Genomic DNA, 27,389 nt, shown 5'->3' with positions numbered 1-27,389 from the left:
CCCACCCGCGGCTACTTGGGGCGCCCCTCGACGGGCCGCCTCCATTTTCCCCCGCCGGGCGGCCGGAGGAGGTGACCCCGCGGCGGAGGGCGGTGGTGGTGGTGGAGGCAGCGGCCATGTCGCGGGGCAGCGGCGCGGTGGCGCGGCTGATGGCGCTGCTGGTGAGTCCGGGCCACGACGGGGGGGTCCCCTTCCAGCCGAGTGGGGCTAGGGCTGGGGGCTGCGCGGTGCTGGGACAGACGGAGGGACCGAGGGACGGAGGGAACAGCGGTGGTGACCGGCCCCGGTGCCGCGGGGGCTGGGGGCGAGCTCCCCCCGTCGGGGCTGGGCAGCCCGCCCGCCGTCTGTCGCGGGTTCCCGAAACCCGACTTGTGCTGCTGGGTGAGGGCGATCCCCGGGAGGAGGGGAAAAGGAGAGGAACCTTGCGGAAAGTAAGCGGGTGGGTTTTGTCGGGGCTCCCGGAGGGAGAGAAGGGCAGCGAGGAGTTCGTGTTGCTGTCGTCTTCTCGAGCAGCATGCTGTGTGTGTAAGTTGCCTTACTCGTGTGAAGAGATCGTGCCCGGAGGCAACCATAAGTATCACTTACTGGAAATCTGCACTTCCTTAGAGGAACGGACACCAAATTCTTAAAAGTCCAGGACACGTAGGTTTTCCCCTGCCCTCACTCCTTGTTGGCTATTAGCCTTTAGACGTGCCGTCCTGGGCTAAAATCAAAGAGTAATCAAAGGTAATGAACTGAGCCCAAAGAAAGCTTGATTATTTTAATTTGGACTGATGGTTTCTAACTGTTTCCCTTCCTCGACATCCGAGGCACTGCTGTTCTGCCACTCACCCCAGCCTGGCAAAACGCCTGCGGAAGCCGGGCAGCCACTGCCCAGGCAAAGGTGAGGCTGGAGGGCAGGCCATGGGCCAAGCCAGGAGCTGGGGATGGGGATCAGGGATCAGGGAAGGCTGGCTGCATGGTCAGGCTGGCCAGAGCTGTGCATCAGGACCTTGCTCCCCGAGCTTGAGAACCTATAAAATCAGACTGAGTGGGAGACCTGTTGCCTGCCAACCTTGACACAAACTTAGTGTTGGCTGCAGGGTCAGCAGGACCCTGTTTGCTTTGCCTGAAGAAAAGTGGAAAATGATTTTTGTTAATCCACATGATGCTCAATTGCAGCTAAAGCCGAGGCAGGGTGCGGTATACTAAAAGTGAGTCCTGCTTGGTGCCTCAATGCAGGATGGAATATTCCAGGAAATAAAGCTGCCTTGCTCGGTTGGTGTCAGGAGAAAGAAGGTTTTGCCTTTCTGTGTGTGCATTGTTGTGTTTTTTTCCCTAATCTGGACAAAGCCATTAATGTGGGTGAAAGTAGCCGCTTCTGTGAGCCTCAGTCTAGAGTCACGTTTGTCATAAAGTATGCAAAGGAGGCACTGATAATTTCAAAACCTTTGGAAATCACTGAAAAGCAAAACCAGTTGAAAGACAGTGTCATCCAATAGCATCTTCTACATCAGAAGCGTTGAGAACTGCAAGTTCTTCCTCTCCCTGTTTTTCCTAGAAGCATCTGTTGGTTGGCCATGCTTCCTCCCTGCCTGTGGGCTATGTCCCCATGGCGTTGGTCCCGGGGGCCTTGCAGAGGTCCCGGCAGCTTTCCCCTGTCCTTGCTTCCAACCCTTTACCAGAAAAGTCCAGGTGTGCCGGGCGATGTCCCATAGGGTTGGAACTGGCTTGGATCATGTCCAGGGCACACACCCAGAGCCGTGGCCCTGCCATGTAGACACAGCTATCAAGGGTCATTAGACTGGTAGGTGGCGGGTAAGCATCGTGTCTGCAACAGAGGACATCTTAGAAAGCTTTCTGTATTTGAGATAATAGTTGAGAAAGACGTGTGTGTTTTATTGGGCAAGTGTTTTTTTCCTCTGAATGTCTTCTCAGATTGTACCTCATGATGTTTGAGATGTTACATGTTATGCTGGATGTGATGAAGTTCAGTCCAGAATACGTGAAATTACTGTTGTAATATCACTGCCAGTTGCAATTACTTTTCAAAAGTCAAGTTGAATAAAGAAAAAAAACAAATATGGGATTCTTTGTTTTAGAAAGAACAAAGGTGATGCAATTTCAAGCAGCCTAGTTTCTATTCCCCCCAAATGCTAAAACATTGCAAAAAAATTTGCAAGCATCTGTGGACTGATTAAACAGCAAAACATTGTTAAAAAAAATGCTATGGTGAGTTATGATAGCAGGTGTGAAATATAAAAGACCTGATATTTTTTCCATCCTGTTCAACTAAAGAGGTATGTTATTTCAGAGACCATCAGAAGAAATTGAATTAGTCCAGGAGAGACTAAGGGAAAACAAAGAAATGTCATCTAAATTCAAGAAATCCTGCTTTATAATTCTTGAAGTGAGACCAAAGAACTGGGATTCTTTAGTCTAGGGAAAAGAAAGTAAGATGCATGTTAAGTTTTCCGATATATAAAAGGTAATCATGATGAAAGGGGAATTGCACTGTTCCCGGAGTGGGGAGAACACTGCAGAGAGGGAGATTCAGTTTGAGATTACGAAATCTCAGTATAGATGTTTGAGTTTGTTGCAGTAAATGGACGTGCAGTGGATGCAGAGTGCACCTACATGGTTGGATCAAATTGTGCTTTTGAAGCAAGTCTCCAGAGTGCGTCAATCTAATTCATTTGGGCTGAAATTGTGCTGGGAGATGCCTCCATCTACTTCATGGGTGTTTGGTCTGTGGTATCAGGCTAATTCTAGTCTGAAGTAAAACCCACAAGGTGCGTGTTGTGTACTGTTGAGTTCTCAGCAGCAACTGCTGCCATCTCCATCACTAGGTTTTAGGAGTAGGTTAAACAGTTGTCCGGAAGCAGGTGGGTGTAGCTCATTCGTGCCCCAGAGCAGGGAGATGGACCAGGAGATAACCTCTGATGTCACTTCAGCCTGCTTCTATAAGTATTCCTGCTCTCCACTTGCCCATGGTCTTCAGCACTAGACTGACAGAACGTGCAAGATCCAAATCTCGTAACACCCAACATACACGACAGGACCACATTTATAGGACTCCATGCTTCACAGCAAAGCAAATACAGGCACATACCTTCTTGCTTACTCAGTCTGTACCTTTACTGTATAAATGAAGCTGCATATTCAAAATCTGTCCCGTTAGTCACTTCCTTGACTATACATGAACACGCATTTGTGCAAGAGCAGCCTTGTGCTCCCTACACATGTCCATCGCTCCCCTCTTTTCCCCTATCCCCTCTCCCATTCCAGCTGCTTTCCTGTTGGGTTTCATTCCATTTTTATTACTTCAGGCCTCGGGTTTTCTGACTCATTTTCTTTAATAATCCAGTTGTCTTTTGCCAATACCTTCTCAGGTCTGTGTCATCAGATTTCATCAGTAGATGTCTGCTTTTTTATGTGCTGAGGCTATGATTGACACCAAGTGACAGACAGGGTTTTCTTAATAAGCTATTTAATAGAAGACAGCTCTAGGATACTAAAAAAGGGAAATTCAAAATTCAGGACCTGTTGGTTATGTGTCTTTTCAATTTTTCTTGAAAAGAAAATCATTTAAAAATGCTTTTCCACATTTTAAAATTCATGGATCTTTTACAAATTTTCAATAAAAATGCAGGATACCTTTATATATTTCTTCCACATGTATTCATGTATCTCACAAATAAAACTGCCATTCTTAAACACCTTTTGTAGCTCTCTTTGAAGTTCCTGAGGAGATTCTCCATGGACTGTGGAACATAGATTGAAAATTACAAATGCAAAAGTATCTTTTAGTCCCTTAACAATAAAGCAGAATACTTTGAGACTGTTTTATTCCTAAGCAAACATATTGATTTTTACCTTGAGTTATCTTAATGAAAGGCTTTCTGTTTCTAGTGACTAACGTGATTTTTTCCACTTTGTTGGTATGCTCTGCTTTAAAGTTATCTCAGTGGAAGACCTGCTTATTTGTAAACTTCAGACACTTCAGTTTATACTGTGATTCTCAGGCTTCTGGTACAAGGAAACTTCTTGCCTGGCGCCTCTTGTCTCTGTTCAGCCTCTTTCCTTTCAATTTATCTATAAGAGCAAACAAGGATGTTCAAACTGACATCTTGACAACCTTTCAAAAAGAGTTATAGCTCCTGTTGGAAAACCTTGACTAGAAACCAAAGTTCTCTTGTCACCCATTGTCTTGCTGGTAATACTCTCATTAATCATAAATTTTAAAAACTCATATGACTAATAAGATTAAGAATATTCATGGGAATGATGTGATGGAAGGTGTGAGATCCTTACATTATGGAGTTTACTGCCTGCTGATTTTTGTCTTCAGGATATATGGGTATATACACTGGGAAAATTGCCATTTTAAAAATAGATTTATTGTGCAAGTTGAAACAGCAGTCTGCTGCTATTCCCACTTTGTCCACTGCTGTGCTGCATTGTGTGGGAACGGGATAACATCAAGGCTATCATCAAGGTAGCAATCAGGGTGAGTCAGAAGGGATGAACAGTCAGCAGACTGGAAACCAGTCAAAGAGAAAAAGAAATATTCACTGACTGACTTCAGTGGGAAATCACCTTTTATGAGCCTTCTTTTCCTTAGGCCTTAAGATCAATAATAATCAATTGAAGAAATTGCAAAAAGTAGGTAGATATAATAGTGCTGAGTACAATAAAAGTATTTGCTTGTCTAGTTGGAGGCCCATAACGAGCTGAGTACCCCAGGGGTCAGTACTGGGTCCAGTCCTGTTCAACATCTTCAGTAATAGTCTGGGTGGTGGGCTAGAGTGCACCTCAGTAAATTCACAGATGGCACAAAACTGGGGGGAGCAGCTGACTCAACAGAGAGCCATGCTGCCATCCAGGGGGACCTCGACAGGCTGGAGCACTGGGCCGACAGGAACTTTCTGCAGTTCAGCAAGAAGTGCTGAGTCCTGCAGCTGGGGAGGAACAGTCCCAGGCACCAGGACATGCTGAGGGCACCCGGCTGGAAAGCAGCTCTGCAGAGAAGGACCTGGGAGTTCTGGTGGACACCAAGTTGAACATGAGCCATCAGTGTGCCCTTGCTGCTAACAAGGCTAAGAGTGTTCTTGGCTGCAGCAGGCAAAGCATTGCCAGTGGGTTGAAGAAGGTGATCCTTCCCTTCTACTCGGCACTGCAGAGGCTGCACTTGGAGTGCTGTGTCCACTTCTGGGTTTCTTACTTCAAAAGAGACCTGGACACACATACTGGGTAGAATCCAATGCAGGGACACAAAAATGGTGAAGGCACCTGAGTATCTCTCCTACAAGGAGAAGCTGAGAGAGTTAAGCTTCAGCCAGGAGAAGAGGAAGCTCAGGGGGGATCTCATCAATGGCTGTAAATACCTGAAGGGAGGGTGCAATGGTGATAGATCCAGGCTCCTTTCACTGGTGCTCCCTGCCAGGACAAGAGACGGTGGGCACCAGCTGGAACAGAAGAGGTTCTATCTAAACATCAGGAAGCACTTCTGGGCTATGTGGATGGAGCACTGGCACGGGTTGCCCAGAGAAGCTGTGGAGATCTTGGAGATCTTTGAAAGCCACCTGGATATGGTCCTGGACAACCTGGTCCTGGTCCTGGGTGGCCCTGCTTGGGCAGGGGGGTTGGTCCAGGTGACCTCTAGAGGTCCCTTCCAGCCCCAGCCATCCCGTAATGCTGTGATCTGCTTACACAAAGCTCAAAAGCTGTTTGTTGATTTCATCTGCCATAATAACCTACTTTTTGTCCTTGGTGTTTCAAAATGCTACATTTTTGCCACATTAAAAAATTTTGTAACTTGCAGAGAGTCTTTGGAATGGATGTAAACACAGGGGCTCTGAGAATTCAGCAGAGGCTCTAGTTGCTTACATCTAGCATGAGGCAACAAACTGAGGTGTTTGAGGGTGTGTGTAGCTATCCTGGACTCTTAGTGGATGAAGAGGTGGATACTGCCAGTACTGAATGTTGTCACATAATGCTTGCTAGCATTCACATCTCAGTGTTGGTTATGTAGGAGATGGATGTATGCCAATCATTCTCCCAAATTATATGCTTAAAGCCTACTTGGGGTGAATCTAGACCATACTCTGTTAGGAAAATCATCACTGGAAAAATTATCATCTGACATCTGATCACAGGCTGTCAGAAATTCTTTTGTTCTCTGTCTCTCAGACTCAGTAAGCCAAAAGGCATCAGTGCTGGCATGCAAATAATGCAACTGGAGAAAAACAAAGTCTGTGCTAGAAGTTTAACTATAGCTGCAAAATATGTCCTGCTGTCATGATTTACACAGAACTTGCAGTGATCTTAGGCAAGCAAGGTATTTTAGAACTTCAATAAAAACTATATTAACTCAATGAGTCTATTTGTTTCTTGATCCCTTACACAGACGTAGGTGTTTGGGAAACTGTATAATGTGTTTTGTGATGCACAATGTTATAGCAAGAGAAAGTTGAAGTAAGGAGCTGTATCTGTCATTGATACTTCAGCAGATATTTTGTTATGTCCTTGATTTTAAATATTTAACCCATTTTGTTCTTATATGTGGGTGGTAACCCACCACAGCCTGGATAATCCATGATTTGCCCAGAAGAGAGATTTTCTTCAGGGTACTCCTGGCAACCAACACTCACTGCAATCTATGGAAAATTCCCATCATTTTGTAATGCTGAAGGATTACTCAATGCTTTAAAATAAAATAAAAAAAAAAAAGTTGTTGTTTAAAAAAGTCTATTTAAAAAGCGTGACTGCTTATCTGCTTACTGCAGGGAGAAAAGTGCAAAACATTTATTTTTGCTAAATTTTATAATTGTGGTGTATGCTTTTAATGGGAGTACTTACGGGTAAATTTTTCAGAAGCCATTATTAGTAAATAGTGATTGATAGAGGTCAGGTTTCTTATTCTTTACGGCTTTGCTTAGGTTGTAAGTTAGGTTTTACTTCTGCTAAAGTGACATGGAATTAATAATGGTTATTTTAACTTTCTTTTCAGATCTGTTTGAATTATGGAAGTGGACTCCATTGGAAGGTAGGAAATAATGAAAACCTGCTTTTCTTTATCAGTGCCTGAAGAAGTATTCTCTGATCAAAGAGCAAGGGTCAAAGATGTGCTTTACTTCAGTTGATAGGTACCTCGGGTTTTACCCATTTTTTCTGAAAAATGAAAACTGTATAGTTTTTATTTTCATTTCAGTAGCGAAATGAAAGCAGAAATGTAAGAATAGGGCCAATTCTACATCCATCAAACTGAGTGACATTCAACTTCAGGAAACTTTCCTTAAAATGTTACATCTGTAGATTTTTTTTTTTTTTAACTTTCCATAAATGAAATCAACTGCAATGGTACGGAAGGTATTCACTATGGATCTGGAAACCAACAGACACAGCCAGGACTAAGCTGGGCATAAGGAAGAAGGGTTTCAGTGACAATGAGGCTGAGAAAGGATAGCTGAGGCAGTGGACAGCTAATACACGAGCATGTTGTAGGATCATGTATTAGAGAGGAGGCAAAGTCTGTATTGATAGGATGCCAAATGGTATAATGAGGCAGAAGTGGTGGGTTTTAGCAGCTGTAATGGCAAACTCTTCCTATATCTGGTGACAAGCAGTTAAATCAGCCAGAACAATACATTTTCACCAAACTCTGACCATGGGAATATGCTCGTATATTTAAAGCCTGTTTTTTATACATCTGTGTTGATGAAAAGATTACTATACTTTTTCTATTCAAACAACTTGAGGAACATACAGCTTTTAAATTGTGGCTCTAGAGGCTAACACTGCTCCATGATTTCAAAGGCACTAGCTATTAAAAGAGCCTGTAGTCTCCTTGGAAGAAAATGAATGGTAAGGTCAGCATGTGTTTTGGGCAGGCAGAATGCCCAGGTTACGCAAAAGCTATTCAAAGGTCTGGGCTACAGCAGCAACAAAGCATTCATCATAAATGGCTAGATGTTATGCTGATGTTCGACCTTGTTTTTTTTGCAGGTTTATGATCGAAGTGGCCGGAGTGGCATGTTGTCTCATCCCAACAGCCTTGTTAGACAGAAGCGAGAATGGACAGTCCCTCCAGCTTTCATACGGGAAGAGGAAGACAATTCATACAGGAATCCAATTGCTAGAGTAAGCTTGGAAAAGAGATAAACACAGAATACACAAAAAAATAGAGATGAAAATGTAGAATAAGGATGTGACTGTCCTAAACACAGACACAAATATTTCTTGAATTTTAATGAACTATTGAATCTCAGTAGAATGTTGGCACATTTCTTTCTGTTTCCTTCTTTCAAATGAGTTACTCTGAAGCCTGATTTGGCTCAGTCTCTCATCTGTTCGCAGCCAACAATTTTCATAATACTTTTCATAATACAAGAATCTTTGAGTTTGTTTTTTTTTCACTCCATCACCCCTACTCAGCTAGTTGGCAAGTGGTTCCCAAAACTGCTGGTGTACATGGTTGTATAGAAATCATGTACGTAATTGGATAGAAAGCTGTACATGCAGCATGATTATATATGCCTAATTTTTTAAGAAAGTAGGCTAAAAATAACCGAGATGTTAATCCTGTAGTGGCACACTGGTACACGTTTGGTTTAGCACTAGTGTTGAAACCTGAATTCACCACAGCGGTCACTTCAGCATATATATTGACTGCAGATGGTAGTAGGCTGTTATCCTCTGTGTGGACTGACCCTTGATGGTGATGCAGGTGCAATGAAATGTGCTTCTCCAGATGTTTCATGTAGTTCAGATATTTGGTGAGAGCAGAGGAAAGGTATAATCTCTAGTCTATGCAGCCCCTTCAGTCCTGGTCCCACTCAATAGCCTAGGACTCGTCTTTTTTAAAAAGGTGCCCTGTTTCATTTTCAGGCTTTGCTCAAATAACTTTAACCTCCTCTGCTGAATTCATTGTTCCAGACTCTTAATATGTTTGTGTTTTTTTTTTCCTCCATGGTCTTTTTCCTTGTTTTATTTGTCCCCATCCATTTAAGCAGCCAGTTTCCTCCTTTTTTCCTCACTCCAGCTTTTTATCTTAACTCAGTGCTTTTCTAGCCTTTCCAGTCAGTCTTCCTTATGCTTGTATGCTGTCCAGCTCTCTTTTGTCCAAGCAGTCCCAATTGTCTCCTACAGACCTCTCCACTCCATGGATCCCAGCTGTTGCCATACCCATTATGCTCATCTCCCCAGACTAGTCCCTCAGACAAACTAGTTAACTCTTCCTGCATTCATCTCAACGTGTTTACCCTCAAAGGAATGTAGGAAAACTGCATTTAATGTTAATTTTTGTTTGTTATGAAAATAGCTAAAATATTTTCTCTCTGTTTTTCAAAGTGGTTTTATTTATCAAAGGCTATTTACATTCCTCCTAGATACATTCTGATCGTGAAGATGCAGGGATAGTGGTAACTTATACTATATCTGGTCAAGGAGTAACAGAACCTCCTTATGGATTATTTGTTATCGATGGGAAGACTGGGAACCTGAACATAACAGGAAAGGTTGACAGAGAAAAGACGCCAATGCTGTTTGTAAGTTGAATAGTAACCTTTTCGTTATACGTGCTCTTAGGCATTTTTTAATTTATTTTGTTTAAATTTGTTAACTTCAAGTAGTTTTAACATTTCTGAACATTTATATATGTGCATATATGTATGTTATGTTAGTGCTAATATTTTTGTTATATATAGTGTATATTGCTTTATATTTATCTTCTGTATATGCATTCAATGCTGAAGAGCTCATTAAAGAGGTCAAGACTGGAGGCAGTCCGTGCTGCAGTGACCATGTCCTGGTTGAGTTTGTGATCTTGGTGAACACGGGCCTGGCAAAGAGCAAAGTCAGGACCCTGAACTTTAGAAGAATGAACTTCAAGCTATTTAAAGACCTGGTGGATGAGTTCCCCTGTAACACTGTCCTTAGGGACAAAGGGGCTGAACAGAGCTAGCAATTCTTTAAGGATGTTTTCCTTAGAGATATATATATATATACACACAGTCACTTGTATTTCTTTATTGTTTATCTATTATTTCAGCTCAGAGGTCATGCATTAGATAAGAATGGAGCAAAACTGGAAGATCCAATAGACCTCCCAATTAAAATTGTGGACATAAATGACAATCCTCCAGTGTTTTCACATGAAGTTTTTGTTGGTTCAATTGAGGAATTAAGTGAAACAGGTAACATGTTCTTTAATTATTTTTTAATTGTTTTTTTCCCCAACTTATGCAAGGACATAAGTTAATGTAATTTTTGCAGCAGTGTATCTGAAGTAACAACAATGCATTCTGTGGCTTTTGTAGGACAGGTTATCCAAGTGTGATTGCAAGCTTTTATTCAGGGCTAAGCTGTGTGGTATGATGAAGGGGAAGTGGATGCATAAAGGCAAGAGAGAACAACACTTCCTCTTGTGGTAACTTTTTGTGTCAAAGCTACCACTAACCAGGGAACCTGAGTCCTTAAGTAGAAACTGCATGGAAAATGTCGTCTGGCCTGGCAATTCCAGCCTATTTGGGCTTTAGGAGGTCCCAGTACAAGAAGGACGTAGATATATTAGAATTATTAGAGTTATTAGGCCACAAAGATGATCAGAGGGCTGGAGCACCTCTCCTGTGAAGACAGGCTGAGGGAATTGGGGTTATTCAGCCTGAAGGAGAGAAGGCTCCAGGGAGACCTTATAGCAGACTTCTAGCCTTCTTCTCTGGGGACAGACTCTGACAGGGTATGCAGTGATAAGACAAGGAGTAATGGCTTTAAACTAAAGAAGGGTAGATTTAGATGAGCTATATGGAAGAAATTCTTCACTGTAGGGGTGGTAAGGCACTGGAACAGGTTGCCCAGACAATCTGTGGATGCCCTGTCCCTGGAGGTGTTCAAGGCCAGGCTGGATGGGGCTTTGAGCAACCTGGTCTGATGGGAGGTGTCCTTGTCCATCACAAGAGTGTCAGAATTAGATGATCTTTAAGGTGTCTCCCAATCCAATGAATCTGTGATTCTATGACTCAGCTCTGCTGTGCTTAAAATAGCCCTTTGTCTATGGGCTGGAGAAGTACTTTGCTGTTCACAGCATATGATAGTGACCCAAACCTCAGAGAACAAGTTAATGGCAATTTTCCTGTTAATGACAGTAAACGTAAGAGGAGACCTTGAAGCAACAGACTGTTTCCCAGAGTAAAACATCCTAATAAATACCTGACATTGTGTCCATTTCAATGCCATGGTAATCCGAAGACAGAAATTACTGACCATCCATTTATGTGAGGTATTGAGTACCCTTGGCTCTCTTTCAAGTCAGTAGTAGCCATGTGGTAATCATCTTTCTGCCTGAATTGTAGTTAACATTCAAACCCAAGTACTGGCACTGAACACTGAAGTAGACCCCTTCCAAGAGGACAGTATCCTGTGCCATGACTTACAAGGGGATTGCAGCATGGTGGCCACCATGTATTTTGAGTGAAGCTATTGGACAACATCAGTCAAAACAGAGCAATTGTTTTTATTGGTGTTGGGGTGCAAAGTCAGTACTGCTCCCTTTAGAATGATGTGAGGGGAAATGCAACTTACTTTCTAAAACATTTCTCTCTTCTCTGTACAGTATTGACAGTTTTCTGTCATATTTCTTAATCAGAACTCTATCAGAGTTTGACCCATTGAACAGTTCTGGTGCATTGAATTCTGTGGGTTGCAGGTGTGTGTTGATAGTGTGATTTTGTTTGCTAAGTGACATACTTTTAACATGATGGATTTCAAGAACGCTTCTTCAGCTCTATTAAATAAATAAGTAAAGGCAAGGGCATTAAAGAATTGTGCAGGACATCTGACAGCACTCTCTTATCTGTGACATTATAGTTAAATACTTGCCAGTGCAGTGCAGCATAACCAAATATTCAATTTTGTTTGCTTTTTTTCAGGTACAATTGTAATGAAGATAAATGCAACAGATGCAGATGAACCAAATAACCTGAATTCCAAAATTGCTTTCAGGATCATATCCCAAAACCCTAGTTCTGCATTCAGCATAAATAAAGATACTGGAGAGGTTCGAGTAGCAACAATAAACCTTGACAGAGAGGTAAAAAACAAAAAAATATATCAGTTAACAACATTCTTCTACTATCTGTTATATCACTTTTTTTTACTTCACCCCACTTGGGATAAAAGGACAATTTCTTGCCTGGCTGATGTGAATTTTGTGGGGACTGTGGGAGGGGCTGAGAGAAAGCTTTCATTCACCTTGTCACCTCCCTAGCAGTTCCAGCCCAATGGCTGTTGCTTTCTGTCCCTCCTGTATATCCAAGGGATCATTCTGTTGCTGGTGAATGTGTGGCAAGGACAATCCAGATCACCACCTGCAGAGCTGATGATTGCAATATAGAGTAGCCTGCTATGCAAATTTTGTTACAAAGATTAAGGATAGGTGCTGCTGTGAAACAGTGTTGAAAACCACTTATTACCAGAAGTTTTCCTTATGCTCGCATGTATTTTCACTGGCCAGCAGATGGTGATGTTTATGCTAGCATTCTGTATCTGAGGACAACATCTCTGAATCTAGCCCTGCCCTAACGTGCAGATATGTTCCTGTCCCTGTTCATGGCCAATCAAATTTTGTCATTCTCCATTTGAGCACAGTCTAATTCTTTGAGGAAAATACGGAACTCAGAAATCCTTTTCTAAGCCTCAGCTCTACTCTAATAGAGACAGTTGTACGTGAGATTTAATACTGGCTAGAGAGATTTTATAACTGGCTATTGCATGAGAGGGATGACCAAAATATGATGGCAATAATACATCAAAGAAGAAAAAAAGCCCGTTTAAGCACTTCTTATTTTATTTTATTTTTTTTTTAACGACAGACACAAAGTAGCTATTCTTTGGTGGTAGAAGCAAAAGATCGTGGTGGTGCATCAGAAGGAAATGGTGCAACATGTTCTTTAGAAATCAAGATTTTGGATGTCAACGACAACCTGCCTGTGGTTCAAGGTCATGCAGTAAGTACATTTATCACGATACTTGGATTGTTCCTATACCTGCTGGTATCTCATTGCTTAATAAGATGTTATGCAAACCTTCTTGCATTAATGAAGTAAATTGTGACATCTTTTTAAAGAGGAGATTTTTTTTTATTGCAGTTTGAAGGAAGCATTGAAGAAAACAGAGCAAATGTGGAAATTATGCGAATAAAAGTGTTTGATAAAGATGAAGAGTTTTCTGATAACTGGCTGGCGAATTTTTCATTTGTTTCTGGTAATGAAGCTGGCTTTTTTCGTATAGTAACAGATACCAAAACAAATGAAGGAATTTTGACTCTTGTAAAGGTTAGTATATTCTTCAGAAAGTCTTCTACATACTAGAATAAGTGATTCTTTTTAGTATAAATTGACACACAATTTATATGCAGTAAGTAAACTGTAAATTTACATGGTGGATATTCCTCCTTTGTCATACCTTTTGGTGCTCTATTCAATAATTCTGTACAAGATAATGATTTTGTCCAGCTTTGCCATTAACTTTCCATTAGATGGCAGATGTATCCAGTGAGACAGAAGTCCCCAGACTTTCCTTGTTGTTGGGTAGCAGTGCTAGCACATACTCTGTAAGCTTTCTCACATTCTTGCTATCCTTGCTGGTCTCAGTTTAATTTTCTTTATTTCCCATGGCCACAGATAGACTACTTATTTTACAAATTTCCATGAAATTTTCACTGCTCTCTAATCCACAGAAACTGAAGATGCATAATGCCCTACGTTTTCTTTTTTGCTGTGCTGGTTTTGTTATCTGAAAATTTATAATTATTTTAAATGTGTATATGAATATTTATATATATATATACATATACACATAGTATATATACATGTGTATATAAAAACATTACTGAAGTAACTGCATTGGTTGAAAAAAAATTGGAAGAGCAGAGTAATTCTGAGTACTGATTCACTGAAGGCGAAGACAGAATATACGTGTGGGACTCATTGCACCTTCCCTAAATTAGTTAAAATTGAATAACATCAAGTCATAACTATGGTGCCATCCATGAAAAATAAGATATGCACTCTTCAAGAGATAAAGCTTTTTATATTGAGAGTAACATGTTAAACAACAGTTCTTTTTACTATAGCATCCTTCACCAGTATTATTTAAATATCAAATGTCTGAATGTTTTCTGGGTATCAAATCCTATCAAATTCTGAGTTTTTCTTTGTTTCTGATTGCTCTAGGAACTAAACTATGAAGAAATGCAAAGCCTGAACTTGGGTGTTGTTGTTACAAACAAAGCAGAATTCCATAAGTCAATTAAAAACAGTTATAAAGTACAAACAATTCCAATCAAAATTAAAGTGATTAATGTGCGGGAAGGCCCTGTATTCCCTGGTGGCACAAAAATTATTACTGCAAGTGAGAGCCTGCGAGTAACCCAGATTATTGGACAGTATCAAGCACTCGATGAAGACACGGGAAAAGTAGCAACGAACATAAAGTAAGAGTCTTTTTATAACCATCATAACTGAGCATGTCACATCTTACTGAAAAATCTGGTAACTGAACTGAGATAATTTCCAAGGCAATCTGTTTTCTACTATGCACAGTTTACACCTAAAAGAACATCTTCACCATGAGTATTCTATTATGCAGAAAATGGTTGGCTTGAAAATCCTATCTGTTTTGTCATATATGGCGAGCCAAGAGTTCGTGCTGAAATTATCTGTGCTTGCTTGCCATTTGTCATGCCTTTCTGTTTTTGAGAGCATGTTTGCTCATTTGACTTCATCGTCTGCAGAAACATTAGGAAGGAGTAGGCAGAAACACACAGAAACTGGACAAAAAGGGTGTTAGGGTAGATAAGTCCGCATGCACGTGCATGCAGCTGTGTTTAGATTTTTGAACCACAGCTCTTCAGCTAAAATCTTGAACTGCCATTTAGAAATGGTGTGGACTGGCAGAGGTGCATAACTAGACCTGGGTCCCTTTCCCCCATGCCTCTAATGCTGCCTCTTTGGGGTGGCTGCTGTTCTTCCAGTGCTGGGAGCAAGGTCAGGGGAAGGAGACCACCATGGCCAGCAGCAGGTTCCCCTCCTGCTTGGTTCTCATTCCCTGAACCTACCTTTTATAACACTGCCACACCTACATTCCTTAGGGAAAAGCAGGTTTCAACATTCAGGGGAGGTTTATAATCTTAGGTTAATAGTTCAAACCAATTACAGTGGCAGGAGCATTAGGCCTCGGCCTAGGGGGTTGGTCTCTGCTCTAAACGAAGAGCAAGCATACTGTGAAGCTGCTTTTTCTGGTGATGGTTGTTTTGATCTTTTATAAATGTGTACATCTTTATATGTGATCTTAATCAGATACATCAAAGGAAGAGACGTAGCAAACTGGATCAACATAAATACAGTTACAGGTGAAATTCAGCTTGCCAAAAGCCTTGATTATGAATCACAACATGTAGTAAACGGCACGTACACTTTCACCATGTTGGGTGTAACTACTGGTAAGTTTAGAGGGTTTTGTTTTTGTGCTGCTTGGTCAGATATATTTTGTTAATTTCCTGTTCATTTAGGACTTAGTTTGTCTTTCTGTAACTACGGTTGGCTTAACCTCCCTATCTTTAACTGCCTAAAAGTTAGGCACCTAGTGCCATTTCTCATAGGCTCTGTATTTGGAGGAGAGGCATGGGCAACTCTGTGAAATTGAATGAACTTTGGACTGGGTTCTTGGGATGCCCATTTCTCTTCTTTGGCTGTCTGGAGGTGAACTGTTACAAGAAGTTCTGTAAAGACCTACATTGACAGGTCTTCCCCTCTTAAGGTGGAAAATACCTGCTTCTCACTATGATAATGGGCAGATTTCATTCTTAAATTTTTTGGAAAGCTAAGTGAGAAAGACTCTTCAATCTTCTTCTACATCTAATAAGAATTCTCTTTATAATCTGCATGTTATTGTGTAACTACACACACACAAAAAAAAAAAAGTTAAGATAGTAAAACTTGCCTTCAGAAGAATTTTGTCAACATGTTTCTTGACATTAGGAATGAAATATTGCTCCCATAAAATCTAGTGAGAGCACTTCCAACATGTTTCTCATTTCTTGAACTTATTTCAGAAGTGTTTGTGTTTTGGAAAATATTACTTTTTTATTTTAAGATGAAATTTCTGTACTTGTCAAATATTGATTTTATTTTTCATATTTTCTAATCTTAGATCTTCCTGCGAAAACAGTCACTGGCACAGTTGTTATTCAAGTTAAAGATGAGAATGATAACTGCCCAATTATTGAGAATCCGGTGCAGACTGTGTGTTCAGATGCAAAACTAATTGATGTAACAGCTAGTGATTTGGATAGTTACCCAAACAGTGCTCCCTTCACTTTCACTATCATTGATGAGCCAGAAGGGACAGCAAAAAAATGGATAATTGCAAACAGAAATGGTAAGAAAATATATTTTGAATTACTAGCAGTTCTCTGGAGTTGCATAGGAATGTTGCACTTTGCTAATTACAATCAAACTGACACTTTGGCTGATCCAGACACACACAGAACAACAACAACATATGAAGTCAGATAAGAAGATTCTTTGCCTATGTTCTGCTCTTGCTTGATGACCTCTGTATGTAGTACAGGTGACACAGGTGACATTGAGATTGAGGTACATTCCCATCTTCCAACAAAAAGCATGCAGTGTTGGAGGACGCTTTTCTTTAAAACTGAGCTAGGAGATATGGTTGTTAACTGGCTGTAGTTACTCCAAAGTCTTTTTTTTTTTTTTTTTTAAAAAAAGAAAGGAAAAAATCCATCTGCAAAGTGTGGGTCTTGAAAAGAGGAAATACAGTGTAACCTGTCCAATTATCCAGTGCAGTAGAACATAATCATAAAAGTCTTTATTCTTATCAAGTAGTTCATGCTGGCCACAAAGCAGCATGAAGTGTTAAATCATAATTAATTTTAATGAATATTTCAAAATGAGATGAGCATTTTCTTCTTACATTCCTATTCATATAAACCTACGAAATACTTGGAAGGAAGATTGAAGGCACAACGAAGTTCTTTTTCTTATATTCATTCTTATCATCCATAGTCCTACAGCATAACACTACAAAGCAGTCAGCAGAGTTGTCCCAGTCACAACTAAGGATAAAAAAGAAATCTTCTTACGTTTTCTTACACTGCTTGTAGCCAGACTAGCAGTAATTGTAGAGATCACGACTTTTCAAAACAGGTTGGTGTTCCACAGCTGGGATTATCTGGGCATCTGTTGCCTAGTCCTGTCCTCAACATGGGGCAGCCGCAGGGTTAGTATTGGTTAGAATTCTGGCTACCTGGTCTCTGCCAGTGGCCTACAACAGATTAATCTCCTAAAGACTGACAGTGTCTTAGGGGAATTCAGACTTTAGCTGTCTGGATGAAGTGAAGATTAGTGCTATGTAAGCAGCTGGGTAGTCTTACATGATGGGTCTGCTGGTGTGAAGCTCTTCCATAGTTATCTGAGACTACAAGTGAGCAGGGCTGCTTTGTTACCACATGAATTACTTGATAAGAGCACACATGCTGTACCAGCAGCTCTGAATTTAAGGTGATTGCATTGGGTGGTCCTAACTGGAGGGGACTTGTTGGGATTTTGAGAACATTTACAGTACTTAACTTTTTGTTCACTTTTTTCTTGTGTGCTTTTTTTCTTCTTTCTTTAACCACACCATTCTGACTCAGACACCAGTGTGCAGCTGGTCCCCCAGAACCTGAAGGTGGGCAGATCTGAAGTTCCCCTCTTAATACAGGATTTCCAAGGGTTCAGCTGCACTCAGCGGCAGTCCCTGCAACTGACTGTTTGTACATGTGCAGCTGATGGTGGATGCAAAGACAAACTTATTGCCAATACGTCAGTGGGCCTGGGACCAGGAGCGGTTGCACTAATCATCTTGGCGTTTTTACTTCTGCTACGTAAGTAATTGTTTCATGTTATCTCAGAAGAACTATGAATATATTGCGCAAGGCACCAAGGAAGAAACTGTCCCACTCCCAGGTTTTATCATCTTGTGTAAACTCCTAGTCTGTGTGAAGTCATGGCAAATCTCCAGTTAATTTTGGTGACATCGGCATTTCACACTCAAAGCATTTCAAGCTGTGCGTTTTGAAATGAATATGTACAACTTTAATATTTGTTTATGATGCCATAATAACAAGGGAGAAGCACTAAGGGATCCTTGTAGTGTTTCCCACACTTACCTCTGTGAACCCTAACTTCCCACTTAAACTGCAGCACTCTGTCAATGCTTATCACCCTCATTACAGACCCAGATCTGGTTCCTTACTCTGAGTAGCAAATGAAGTTATTCTTTGATAAGACAACACAGAAGCTCAAAAATAAGAAATACCTGTAATCATATTACGGCCATATATATACCAGTTCTGCACTTGAAATGGCAATAGTTCGTTGCTTGTAGTGGCAGCAATCTAGCAAGACAAAATTAATTCCACAGGAAGATGTTTTCCTCTTGAAACTGGATTATTTTGAGCCCCTCAGGTAATGCTGAAGACGTGTCATAGGATTGGTGAGGTGAAATCCATATGAAGTTTTGTCTTGATCTAACAGTAACAGAACAGGAGGAGTTGGAAATGCTGAGGTTGTACAATGATATTTAGGGGCTGGTTTTGCTATATGAGATCTTCAATAGAAGTTTAGATAAATACCTGCATGTGGTTATCTGCGGAAGTGACAGGTTAATTAACAGTTCACTATTCAGGAAACCATTCTGGCACATGTTTCTAGGAAATAACCTTGAATGTTTAGGAATTTGTCTGCAGTCTTTATTAGCCCTCATGATCATGAACTCATTAAAGATCGATTTCTATATAGGAGCTGATCAGACTTCAGCATTTGCTGTTACTCTGCTTTGACCCTAATCTTCCCATAAGTAATGTCAGACTGATGTTTCCCTGCAGTTCTTCCACTGCTATTGCTGTTGTGTCCATGTGGCTCGGGAGCAAAGGGATTTGCTGCAATACCAGACTGCAGTGAAGAGATGTTGCGTAAATGGAACAGCGAAGGAGCAGCTCCTGAAGAGAAGGCATGTTTCCCTAATAGCATTTCTCTTTGATTTCTATCCAACTGTTCAGTTTTGCACTTGGCATCTCCTCCACATTATGGGCTGATGTTTCAAACCTGCACAGCAGATTTTAACTACACATGAACATTAATTAAAGTTAACCCTATCAGGCTCAATGAAGGATGCTTGGAAGGTGAATTCCAGCAGCAGCTCTAGAAAATACCAACTGTAGTGCTTAAATTCCACAGTAAAGGCAAAGCAATCAAGCAAATGCTGATAGTATCTGAGCATAAGATAGAAGTGTGGGAAAAGCATCCATGCTATAAAGAGTGAAGTATTTGCATCTGCAAGCATGGAATGTTTTCTGCCTATTTGGGAGTAAAACAGTGAAAGAACAGGTTGTAAAGCTTAGCTTCCCATCACTGGTTTAAATTTGCAGGTTGCCTTTTAAATTACTTCCTTGTGTGTTTCTCTTCTTAAACAAAGCAAAACTCTTACTGAAGAAAAGGGGGGGAGGGAGAGAAAAAAACATCAAATATACAGAAAGAACAGTGAATGCAAAACATGTTTGCTCTTTCTTGTTATCCTACACAACCCAAAAAACAAAATGCATGACACTGTCCTGCTTTTGCACAATAATGAAGAAACAAGTAAAAGACCTTGATTTGGGCACAGAAAATTCATGATGAATTTTACTAACTTTACAGGGAAGCCAAACTGCTAGAAAAGACAAAAAGGCCAGGTAACTCCATAAGCAAAGCAGGCAATGCACACTTCCCCAAAGCTGGGCATAGTCTTTTTTGGAACAGCTGAATGCCCTGGAGATTTGCAGCCTTCCTCCCCACCCCCTTTCACTCCCAACCCTTTCAGTTTTAAGAAAACAAAAACCTATAGAAACACTTCTGTGATCCTCCTTGGGAACACAGTCATGGAAGCTGCACCCTCTTTCAGGAGGCCCTTTGCAGCAACATGTATAAGTTCAAACATGTAAGACGGCACCCTCCCAGGTCCCACCCAGCCCTGCTGCTGGTTTGGTGAGTTCCGTGTGCTAGACAGCACAGCTTTCATGTCACATCCTAATTTGTGTTGTTCATGCAGCCATTGCAAAGCATCATCCCACCCACTGCACTGGGGAACTGTAAAGGAGTGACTGCTGGAGCAGCAGCAGCAGGAGCAGCAACAGGAGCAGCAGCAGCAGGAGGAGGAATGAGTGCAGAGGAAGCTGCAGCATGCGGAGGCAGCTCTGCCTCTAATGTAAGAGGGCATTGCAGCATCGTTACCAGGGAAGGATGGGAAGAGCAAAGACATCTCCTTTCTGGTGCTGAGTACCATGCCAGAGCTGCAGCAGCTGGAGGTGTTGAAGGCATGGCAGCTGGAGAAGGCAACGTGGTAGCAGCTGGAAGAGGCATGGCGGTGGGAACTGCAGGAGCCATGAATGAAGAATTTTTAAGAGACTACTTCAATGACGTAAGCATATGACCTGAGAATAACAGTATACTGAGATTTACACTTAGGACTGTGAAATGCCATTTATGTTGTTACAAACACAGACAAATAGGTTTGTGTATGTGTAAACAATCCCAATAATGGTCAATGTTGCGTGCATGTGGGTGGGGGCATTAAGGATTTGGGGGTTAGGCTCACATGTAGGATGTAGACCTTGACAGTGCTCAGTTTTGTAGCATCTTAGGTTGTTCACCAAATCTCCAATGGCAAGACCCTTCTCTCAAGGCTTGATATCCAGAATATTCACCAGTGACCAAGGAGCTCCTTGTCCAGGAAGAAGCCATGAAGCAGATGATGTGATAGAAACCTCAGAGACTTGAGCACATGAAACTGTCCTGTAGGGAGGCACCGATGACTCTTCATGAGTCACAGCTGTAGACCTTATCATGGAGCAAGTTTTTGAAAAATAAGCCACAAAAGTCAAATGGTAGAGGGTGGGTCTGCGTATTCAAAATAGCTGATGAAACAGTGCTGGATTTGTCTGCACAATAGCTTGGGTGAAAGAAGCTTTATCAGAAGCATAGGAGCACATGTTGAAATCCCTTTTCTGAATTATTTTTTTGTTATCTAATCATTGAACAATAGGATAATCCTACTCAATGCAGCTATGCTTCTTTTGTAACACCCATCATAAGTCCTTAGGTTGGTGAGCTACCTATAGGGAAAACTCCACTTCCATAAGCCAAAGAGTGTACAGATCATCCATCACCTCTACAAATAGAACATTTTCACTCTCTACAGCTGGCTGACAATGGGGCCGTGCAGGGGAGTAGCTGTACAGGTTTGAATCACATCTAGGTGGTTAGCTGAGGGAAGGACTTGTGCATCTCCTGAATGCTCCAGCTACTGGTTTTCTGGGTGAACACACACAATAGTAGCAATTCTGCTTTCCAGCTGCTCTTTTTGCTTCTGAATGTTAAGGCATACTTTGAGCATAGCTGCCTGCTGAATTCCTGTAGGAGGGCTTAGTAAAGGTTATACTATTTGAGGCTAAAAGGTTAGTTAAGATTCTACTTCTCTGGGAGGCTAAAGTACCTCAGAAACAGAAAGAAAAGAAAAAGAAAAGGAAAAAAAAAAAACTAGACAGATGTCCAAACTGTGTAGTTCAGGTGTGTGCTGATTTCTGTCAAAGTATCTCTGGTTATGTGCCTGCTTCCAGGATCAAATGCAGATAAACATACAGAATCAATTTGGATCTGGATATGTACCCCATTACACAGATGCCTCAGCTGATATGCACTCCAGAATTTCAAATGTGGCAGAAGAGTGGTTCTGAGCACAAGCCAGTAACCATATTATGTAAAGCTGGTTCAGCAGGCCCAGAGGGTTTGGCTATCTTCACTCCTGGAGCTGCAGCTGGTGCAAGAGCATACGAAGATAATTGTGCTAGCACCAACAGCAGCCCTATTGCAGACACTGCTCTCAGACTGAGCTGGCCCTGGAAGCAATAAAGTCTGAACCCAAAAGCCCACCTTGTTCCAAAATGGTCTGCGTAGATCCAGTTTATATGCTGGACCATGTGTCCATGCATGCCAAACCATTTAACTTGGTGATTTGTTTGCTGTTTAATTCTTTGGGTGTGATCCTGCAGGCTACACAAGTGAGAAGAGCCATGGCAGGTGATGACATGTCAGCATGTACTAATGTGTTTAAATGTGAGGATACTCTCAGTTTTGGTACTCTCACACAAAGACCTAGTTATAGATGAAGTTCATTCACTGAACCAAAATACACGTAATATCTTTGTCTGTTTGTGAGGACAGAATAGTATCGTAAACAGTAGTCTGGGAGGAAATAGTAGCAGATGGTGATATACCTGAGGCTTTCAATTTAATTCCAAAGTGCTCTGTGTTGTTTTTTAGTTTGTTTGTTTTTTGTTTTTTGTTTTTCTCATACTGTTAAGTTCAGGCTAACTTCAAAAAAGCAGTTCTAGTACTGTCCTTAGTTTGTTTACAGTTGCTGTGGGTTCAGTTAAATTTTATTATGATCCTTTTGACCAACCATGCCTGATTTTTTTCAAATTTACTGTCTGAAAGTGCCATTAATGATCTTTTGCTTGTTTTTGCTTCCTGTCTTCAGAAAGCTGTCTCTTTTGCGGAAGAAGATGAAGCCCAAGCTGCAAGGGACTGTCTCCTGGTCTATTCCCAGGGGGAGTCTGGCTCCCCCCATGGCTCCATCGGGTGCTGCAGCTTTATTGAGGGCGACTTTGATGACCACTTTCTTGATGATTTAGGAGATAAATTTAAGACTCTAGCAGAAATATGCATAGGTAGACACATCGACATGAAAGATGGTAGCTCCAGGAATGAATCTGGTTTCAGCGTTCATGATGCAAGCTCACGGCTCTTAAATCAGCAAAAAGCCTTCAGCTCCAAACAAGCATTCTCCTCGGGCAGCCACTTCTCGTCCGTCCCGCCAGCACAGGCAGGTGGTGGCATGGGACAAGAGGCTGTGTCCCAGGAGGTGGTCACGGAGACAACCTTCTCGTCACGGTCTGGGCAGCATGACGTCTGTCCCCATCCCCCATCCTACGCGGAGACCAATGTCACCATGACGGAAACATCCTATTCTGCAGGGGGCCCTGCCCACCCAGCTGCTGTTTTTCTAGATCCCCAGTTTTCAGAGAACGTGGTGGTGACAGAGAGGGTGCTGGCCCCTGCATCGAGCTTGCAGGGAATGGTGGAAATCCCCGACCTGCCCTCTGGAAGCAACGTGGTGGTTACGGAAAGGATGGTGAAGTCAGAGGGCACTAGGGCAGGAACCATGACAGTTCAGGACCTCACCGACTCAAAGTATGTGGTGGTGAGGGAGCGGGAGAGGGTGCTAGTGCCTGCTGGCGAGCAGGGCTCGCTGAGCTTCCCTGCTTTGTCTGAGGGGCAGAGCGTGGTGGTGAACGAGAAGGTCCTCACAACTTCAGGGGGGACAGGCAGAGCTGAGCGGGCAGACGGTGCCAGTGCAGGAAGGCAAGAGCATGTGCTGATCACGGACTCCCTGCTGAACCAGGTAGGCTCAGCTGTGGAGGGGGCACCTCCTGCCAGCTCCACGCTGAGCAAGTCCTCCAGGGTCACCAAGTACAGCACAGTGCAGTACACCCGCTCCTAAGCGTGGTGCCTATCTTTCAGCATGCATCTCACTTTGGGCTTTATCTTGAGACCTGGATTTGTTGGTGCTTTAAGAATGGTGTGGACTTGGGTGTGGTTGGCTTCTATCAATGATTGCGACCAAGAAGATAGCAAAGAAGTCTGCTGTTAGCACAGAACATTGGTGACAAAGCTTTGGAAGTGCAAAGGTGCAGGAAATGTTTATTTTCCTTGTTTGCTATTTTTGTAACTATTTTGCTATATATATGCTATTTTTATTATGTGGTTATTGTAATAATACCACAGAACAAAGCTGCATATTATGGGAAAGCAGAAAAAGTCTAAACTCTAGCAAAGCACAAGTTAGGTTTCTAAGCTGTTGTTTAGTCTATGCTGAAGTCCCCCCCCAGAGGGGCACCGATTTCTCACCATGTTTTTCACCATGTTTTCCATCTGTTACCTTGTGGAGCAGGGCAGCTCCCCTTAGCTGCAGCTGTGGGTCTCTGCACCCTTGTGAATTCATAGGAAATTTAAGAAATCCCTCCTTCCTGACAAGCCTGAATCACCAAAGTCCTTACAGCAGTGGTGTGTTGATCTCCTGGAGGGTTGTTCAAACTTCAGGTTATCAGCATCTGTACCTTAAGCAATCAGTACTTGCTGTCTTTAACCTCTGTACTAATATGCAAGTAGCAAAAAGAGCTGAGAACTGGTTTTTTTGTTGTTGTTGTTTTGGCACCTGAGTGTAAAAATTCCATTATGTGTTGCAGATGTAGACTGACATGGAAAAGTAAGCATTTGTATCATTCAGATTTTCACTGACTCCAAATTAGTCATTAAATAATTAATGAGAAACAGCCAAAATTTACTTTGGCTTTACAGCCAGATTCATTCAGTGGCTTTTGCTAGCAGAGTTTATGGCCCTTAGGAATTTGTTGGATCTGATTTACAAGTGCAATTAATAGATTTCAATTCTATCTGTGAAATCTCAGATAGAAGCAGAGGAATGCAGCCTAATGCATGTTGCGCTGACTCCAGCATCAGAACTCCTGTGGCCTTAGCAGTGCCATGCAATGGTAGCTTTCATTAGCTCCAACAAGAATATAGAAATCTCTATATAATTCTGCAACACTTAATGTTATTTCTCTTTCCATGAAGTCTGTGTGGTGAAATGGAAAGAGAGTACTGTACTGTTTGGCACTATGTATATATGCACATGTAAATATTTATTTTTATGCAGGTTGAAACATTTTAAAGTGACTTTTATAGGAAAAAACGAGCATACGCAAGTTCATGTTTTGTCAGAGTGGAAAGAAGTGTGTTAGTACTGTGTGTATCTCATACCTGTAAAATCAGCAAGCTAGTCATAAGGTAATGTAAAGCCCATGGACCTGCGGAGCTTTCCAGTTGTCTCCATCTCTGCTGGATTTTTCATGTAGCTGCAGGCTACATTTTCCATTGATATGTTTTTTCCTTTCACTAGAAACACTTTCAGTGTTTTTTGTTTGAGAGTATTTTGTTTGAGGGGTAAGGTGATTCAAACACATAAACATAAAAAGTCAGAAACATGGCTATGCTCAGCCGGGTGCACATAAGTATGGGCTGTTACAGTACATGGAGGAGTACTTACAAGCAAATCAGATGATGAGCTTGCTTAGACCTGTTGCTTATTTCTCTCTCAAACTTTGTTTTTAAATTATATGTCTTTACTTTTAAGCAAGCATACAGTTTTAAGTGGTGACCATTTTTTTCCAACAATTAGAGGAAGTGAACTTCTGTATTTTTACGCAATCTGAAATAAAGAACTGTACTGCATTTTTTCTATTCTTTATTCAGCATTAAGACCAGGTGAAAACAATGGCTTTTCCACTGCATATGAAAAGTTTAAAGATATAACTAAGTTTGGGATTTCCCAAATAGCCTGAAGGACTACCTTGAAGATACAGATGAAATAAAAGTTTCTTTCTTGCTAACTTCTGACAAAAAAAAAAGAAAAGAAAAAAAAAAGAAGAAAAGAAAAAAAAAAAAAAAAAAGAATTCTGCCTGCTGATTAAGAGCACTAAATTCTTTAAGTCTTCAAGTAAGATAACAACAGCTCATGTTACTGGGCTTTTGAGTCAAACTCTTTTATGCTTCCAAAGCATGTTACAAACCACATGGCAGAAGACAGTGTCTCTGTTTTATAGTTGTTAAAACTCAGGCCCAAGAACAGGCTTTAACAGTAAGGACTGTGTCACAAGTCTTGCCTTTGCTAAGTATTGTTTATTCATAACTTCTCTTGCTCAGTAATCAACACAGATTTGTTAGTGCTGTAATAAATATATTGGAGTAGAGCATTAACAGTGAATCTCCACTGACAAGAGATTATTGATTAAAAAAAAAAAGACTACTGTTACTAATAGTTAATTTTCAGGGCTAGGTTAATCTTGGGGCTAGGTTACAGCATTCTCCTACCACTTTTTCTTTTGTTCAAACTTCTACCATTCATAAAAAAATAAAAAAAAAAATAAAAAAAAAATATCAGTATGTGGGACAAATGGTACAGAAGAGTGCTAATTGTAGGTGAATTAGTATTGCATCGTGAAGACATTAATCTTTAGCACTTATTCAACATTTCAACCAAGGATTAAATCTGAGTTTTCTGTCACTGCTGTGAGTGCAGAGAGCAGTGGCATCATGTTTGCCACATATGATGCCATTTGAGGGAAAAGAAAACACACAAAATCCCCACCTTTTATCAACACTTAGATGTTATCATCAGGTGCTAGTGCTGGCAGAACATTCATCAGATTAAATGCATTGCTTCTAGTGAAGCTGTGTTTTGTAAATGGTCATGGGAGGAATGCACAGACCCAAACTAATGGAAATGCCTGGTTAGCATCCAGCCACGAGGTAACCCTGGGACTGGCCCTAGACACTTATCTTCTGTCTTCAAAAGGAAAAACGAAGTCTGTAATTTTCTTATCTAAAAATAACACAGCATGGTTATGCTAGGGCTGAAATACCAGAGTGACAGGGACTGTATTCACACTGCTCTGTGGTGAGTTATGGTTCCTTCAAATCCTCACTATGTACACAAGACTTGACAAGCATGACCTAGCAGGCTGCAACCAGGACATGGCTGTCCCCAGCAGGATTGCCAAGGAAGCATGCGGAGTGCTGGTCCCCAGCACGCAAAAGAAAGCATTTCCTGGGCCGTGCCTCAACATGTGTGGGGAACCATCCTGGAGTTTTGCAAGATAGGGTGTTTTCTTCCAGCTTCCATTCTTTCTTGGGTATTTGACCATCATCCACCATCAAAAGCTTAAAGCTTGGTGGGGTTATCAGCAGTAAATCTGTTTAAAAAACAAAACAGCTGCTCCCTCCAGGAGGCTGGCCATGCAGGGAAGTGCTTATGGCCTTGAAGAATCCCAACAATCCGTCACTCCCTCTGTTTGTGCCCTGGTAGTCGAGCTGCAGATACTGGCTATCTCCTTCGTTGGCCCCTTTGGCCTCCTGGTGGCCTTTGTGGTCACCTTGAGCTCAAAACACAGTCACAAACATCTGCTCTTCTTGCCTGGTGGATAATAGAAAGAGGTACTGTGCCTGCTCCTCCAGCTGAACCAACTTGGGTGAAAACCCTTTCTACTTGGGCCCAGTTGTGAGCGGCTTTGCGTAGCACTGCCTGCCCGAACCTCAGCCAGAGTGTGGTGGTGGGACTGGGATGGCACGGTGTGATAGCTGGAGGGGGATCTTTGGCCTTTCCTTGAGGGATTTGAATTCCCTGCTTCCCCAGAT

At 41.7% G+C, this 27,389-nt stretch overlaps 1 protein-coding gene across 1 annotated transcript; it reads left to right on the top strand.

Annotated features, from left to right (window-relative positions):
• Positions 1-9: 9 nt before the first annotated feature.
• DSG2 (desmoglein 2) lies at positions 10-25,427 on the top strand. The gene is made up of 15 exons (XM_084511108.1): positions 10-161; positions 6,992-7,027; positions 7,987-8,121; positions 9,369-9,527; positions 10,031-10,175; positions 11,907-12,067; positions 12,849-12,983; positions 13,125-13,310; positions 14,211-14,470; positions 15,336-15,478; positions 16,189-16,416; positions 17,693-17,923; positions 18,926-19,050; positions 20,128-20,496; positions 22,615-25,427. Exons 1-15 carry the CDS (start codon positions 117-119, stop codon positions 23,635-23,637), a joined length of 3,381 nt encoding a protein of 1,126 aa, XP_084367234.1. The 5' UTR covers positions 10-116; the 3' UTR covers positions 23,638-25,427.
• Positions 25,428-27,389: the final 1,962 nt, after the last annotated feature.

The sequence above is a fragment of the Aythya ferina genome (genome assembly GCF_964211825.1).
Source record: "Aythya ferina genome assembly, chromosome: 2".
Taxonomy (NCBI): Eukaryota; Metazoa; Chordata; class Aves; order Anseriformes; family Anatidae; genus Aythya; species Aythya ferina.
The sequence above is the reverse complement of the archived record's forward strand: the minus strand, read 5'-3'. Positions and strand labels throughout refer to the sequence as shown.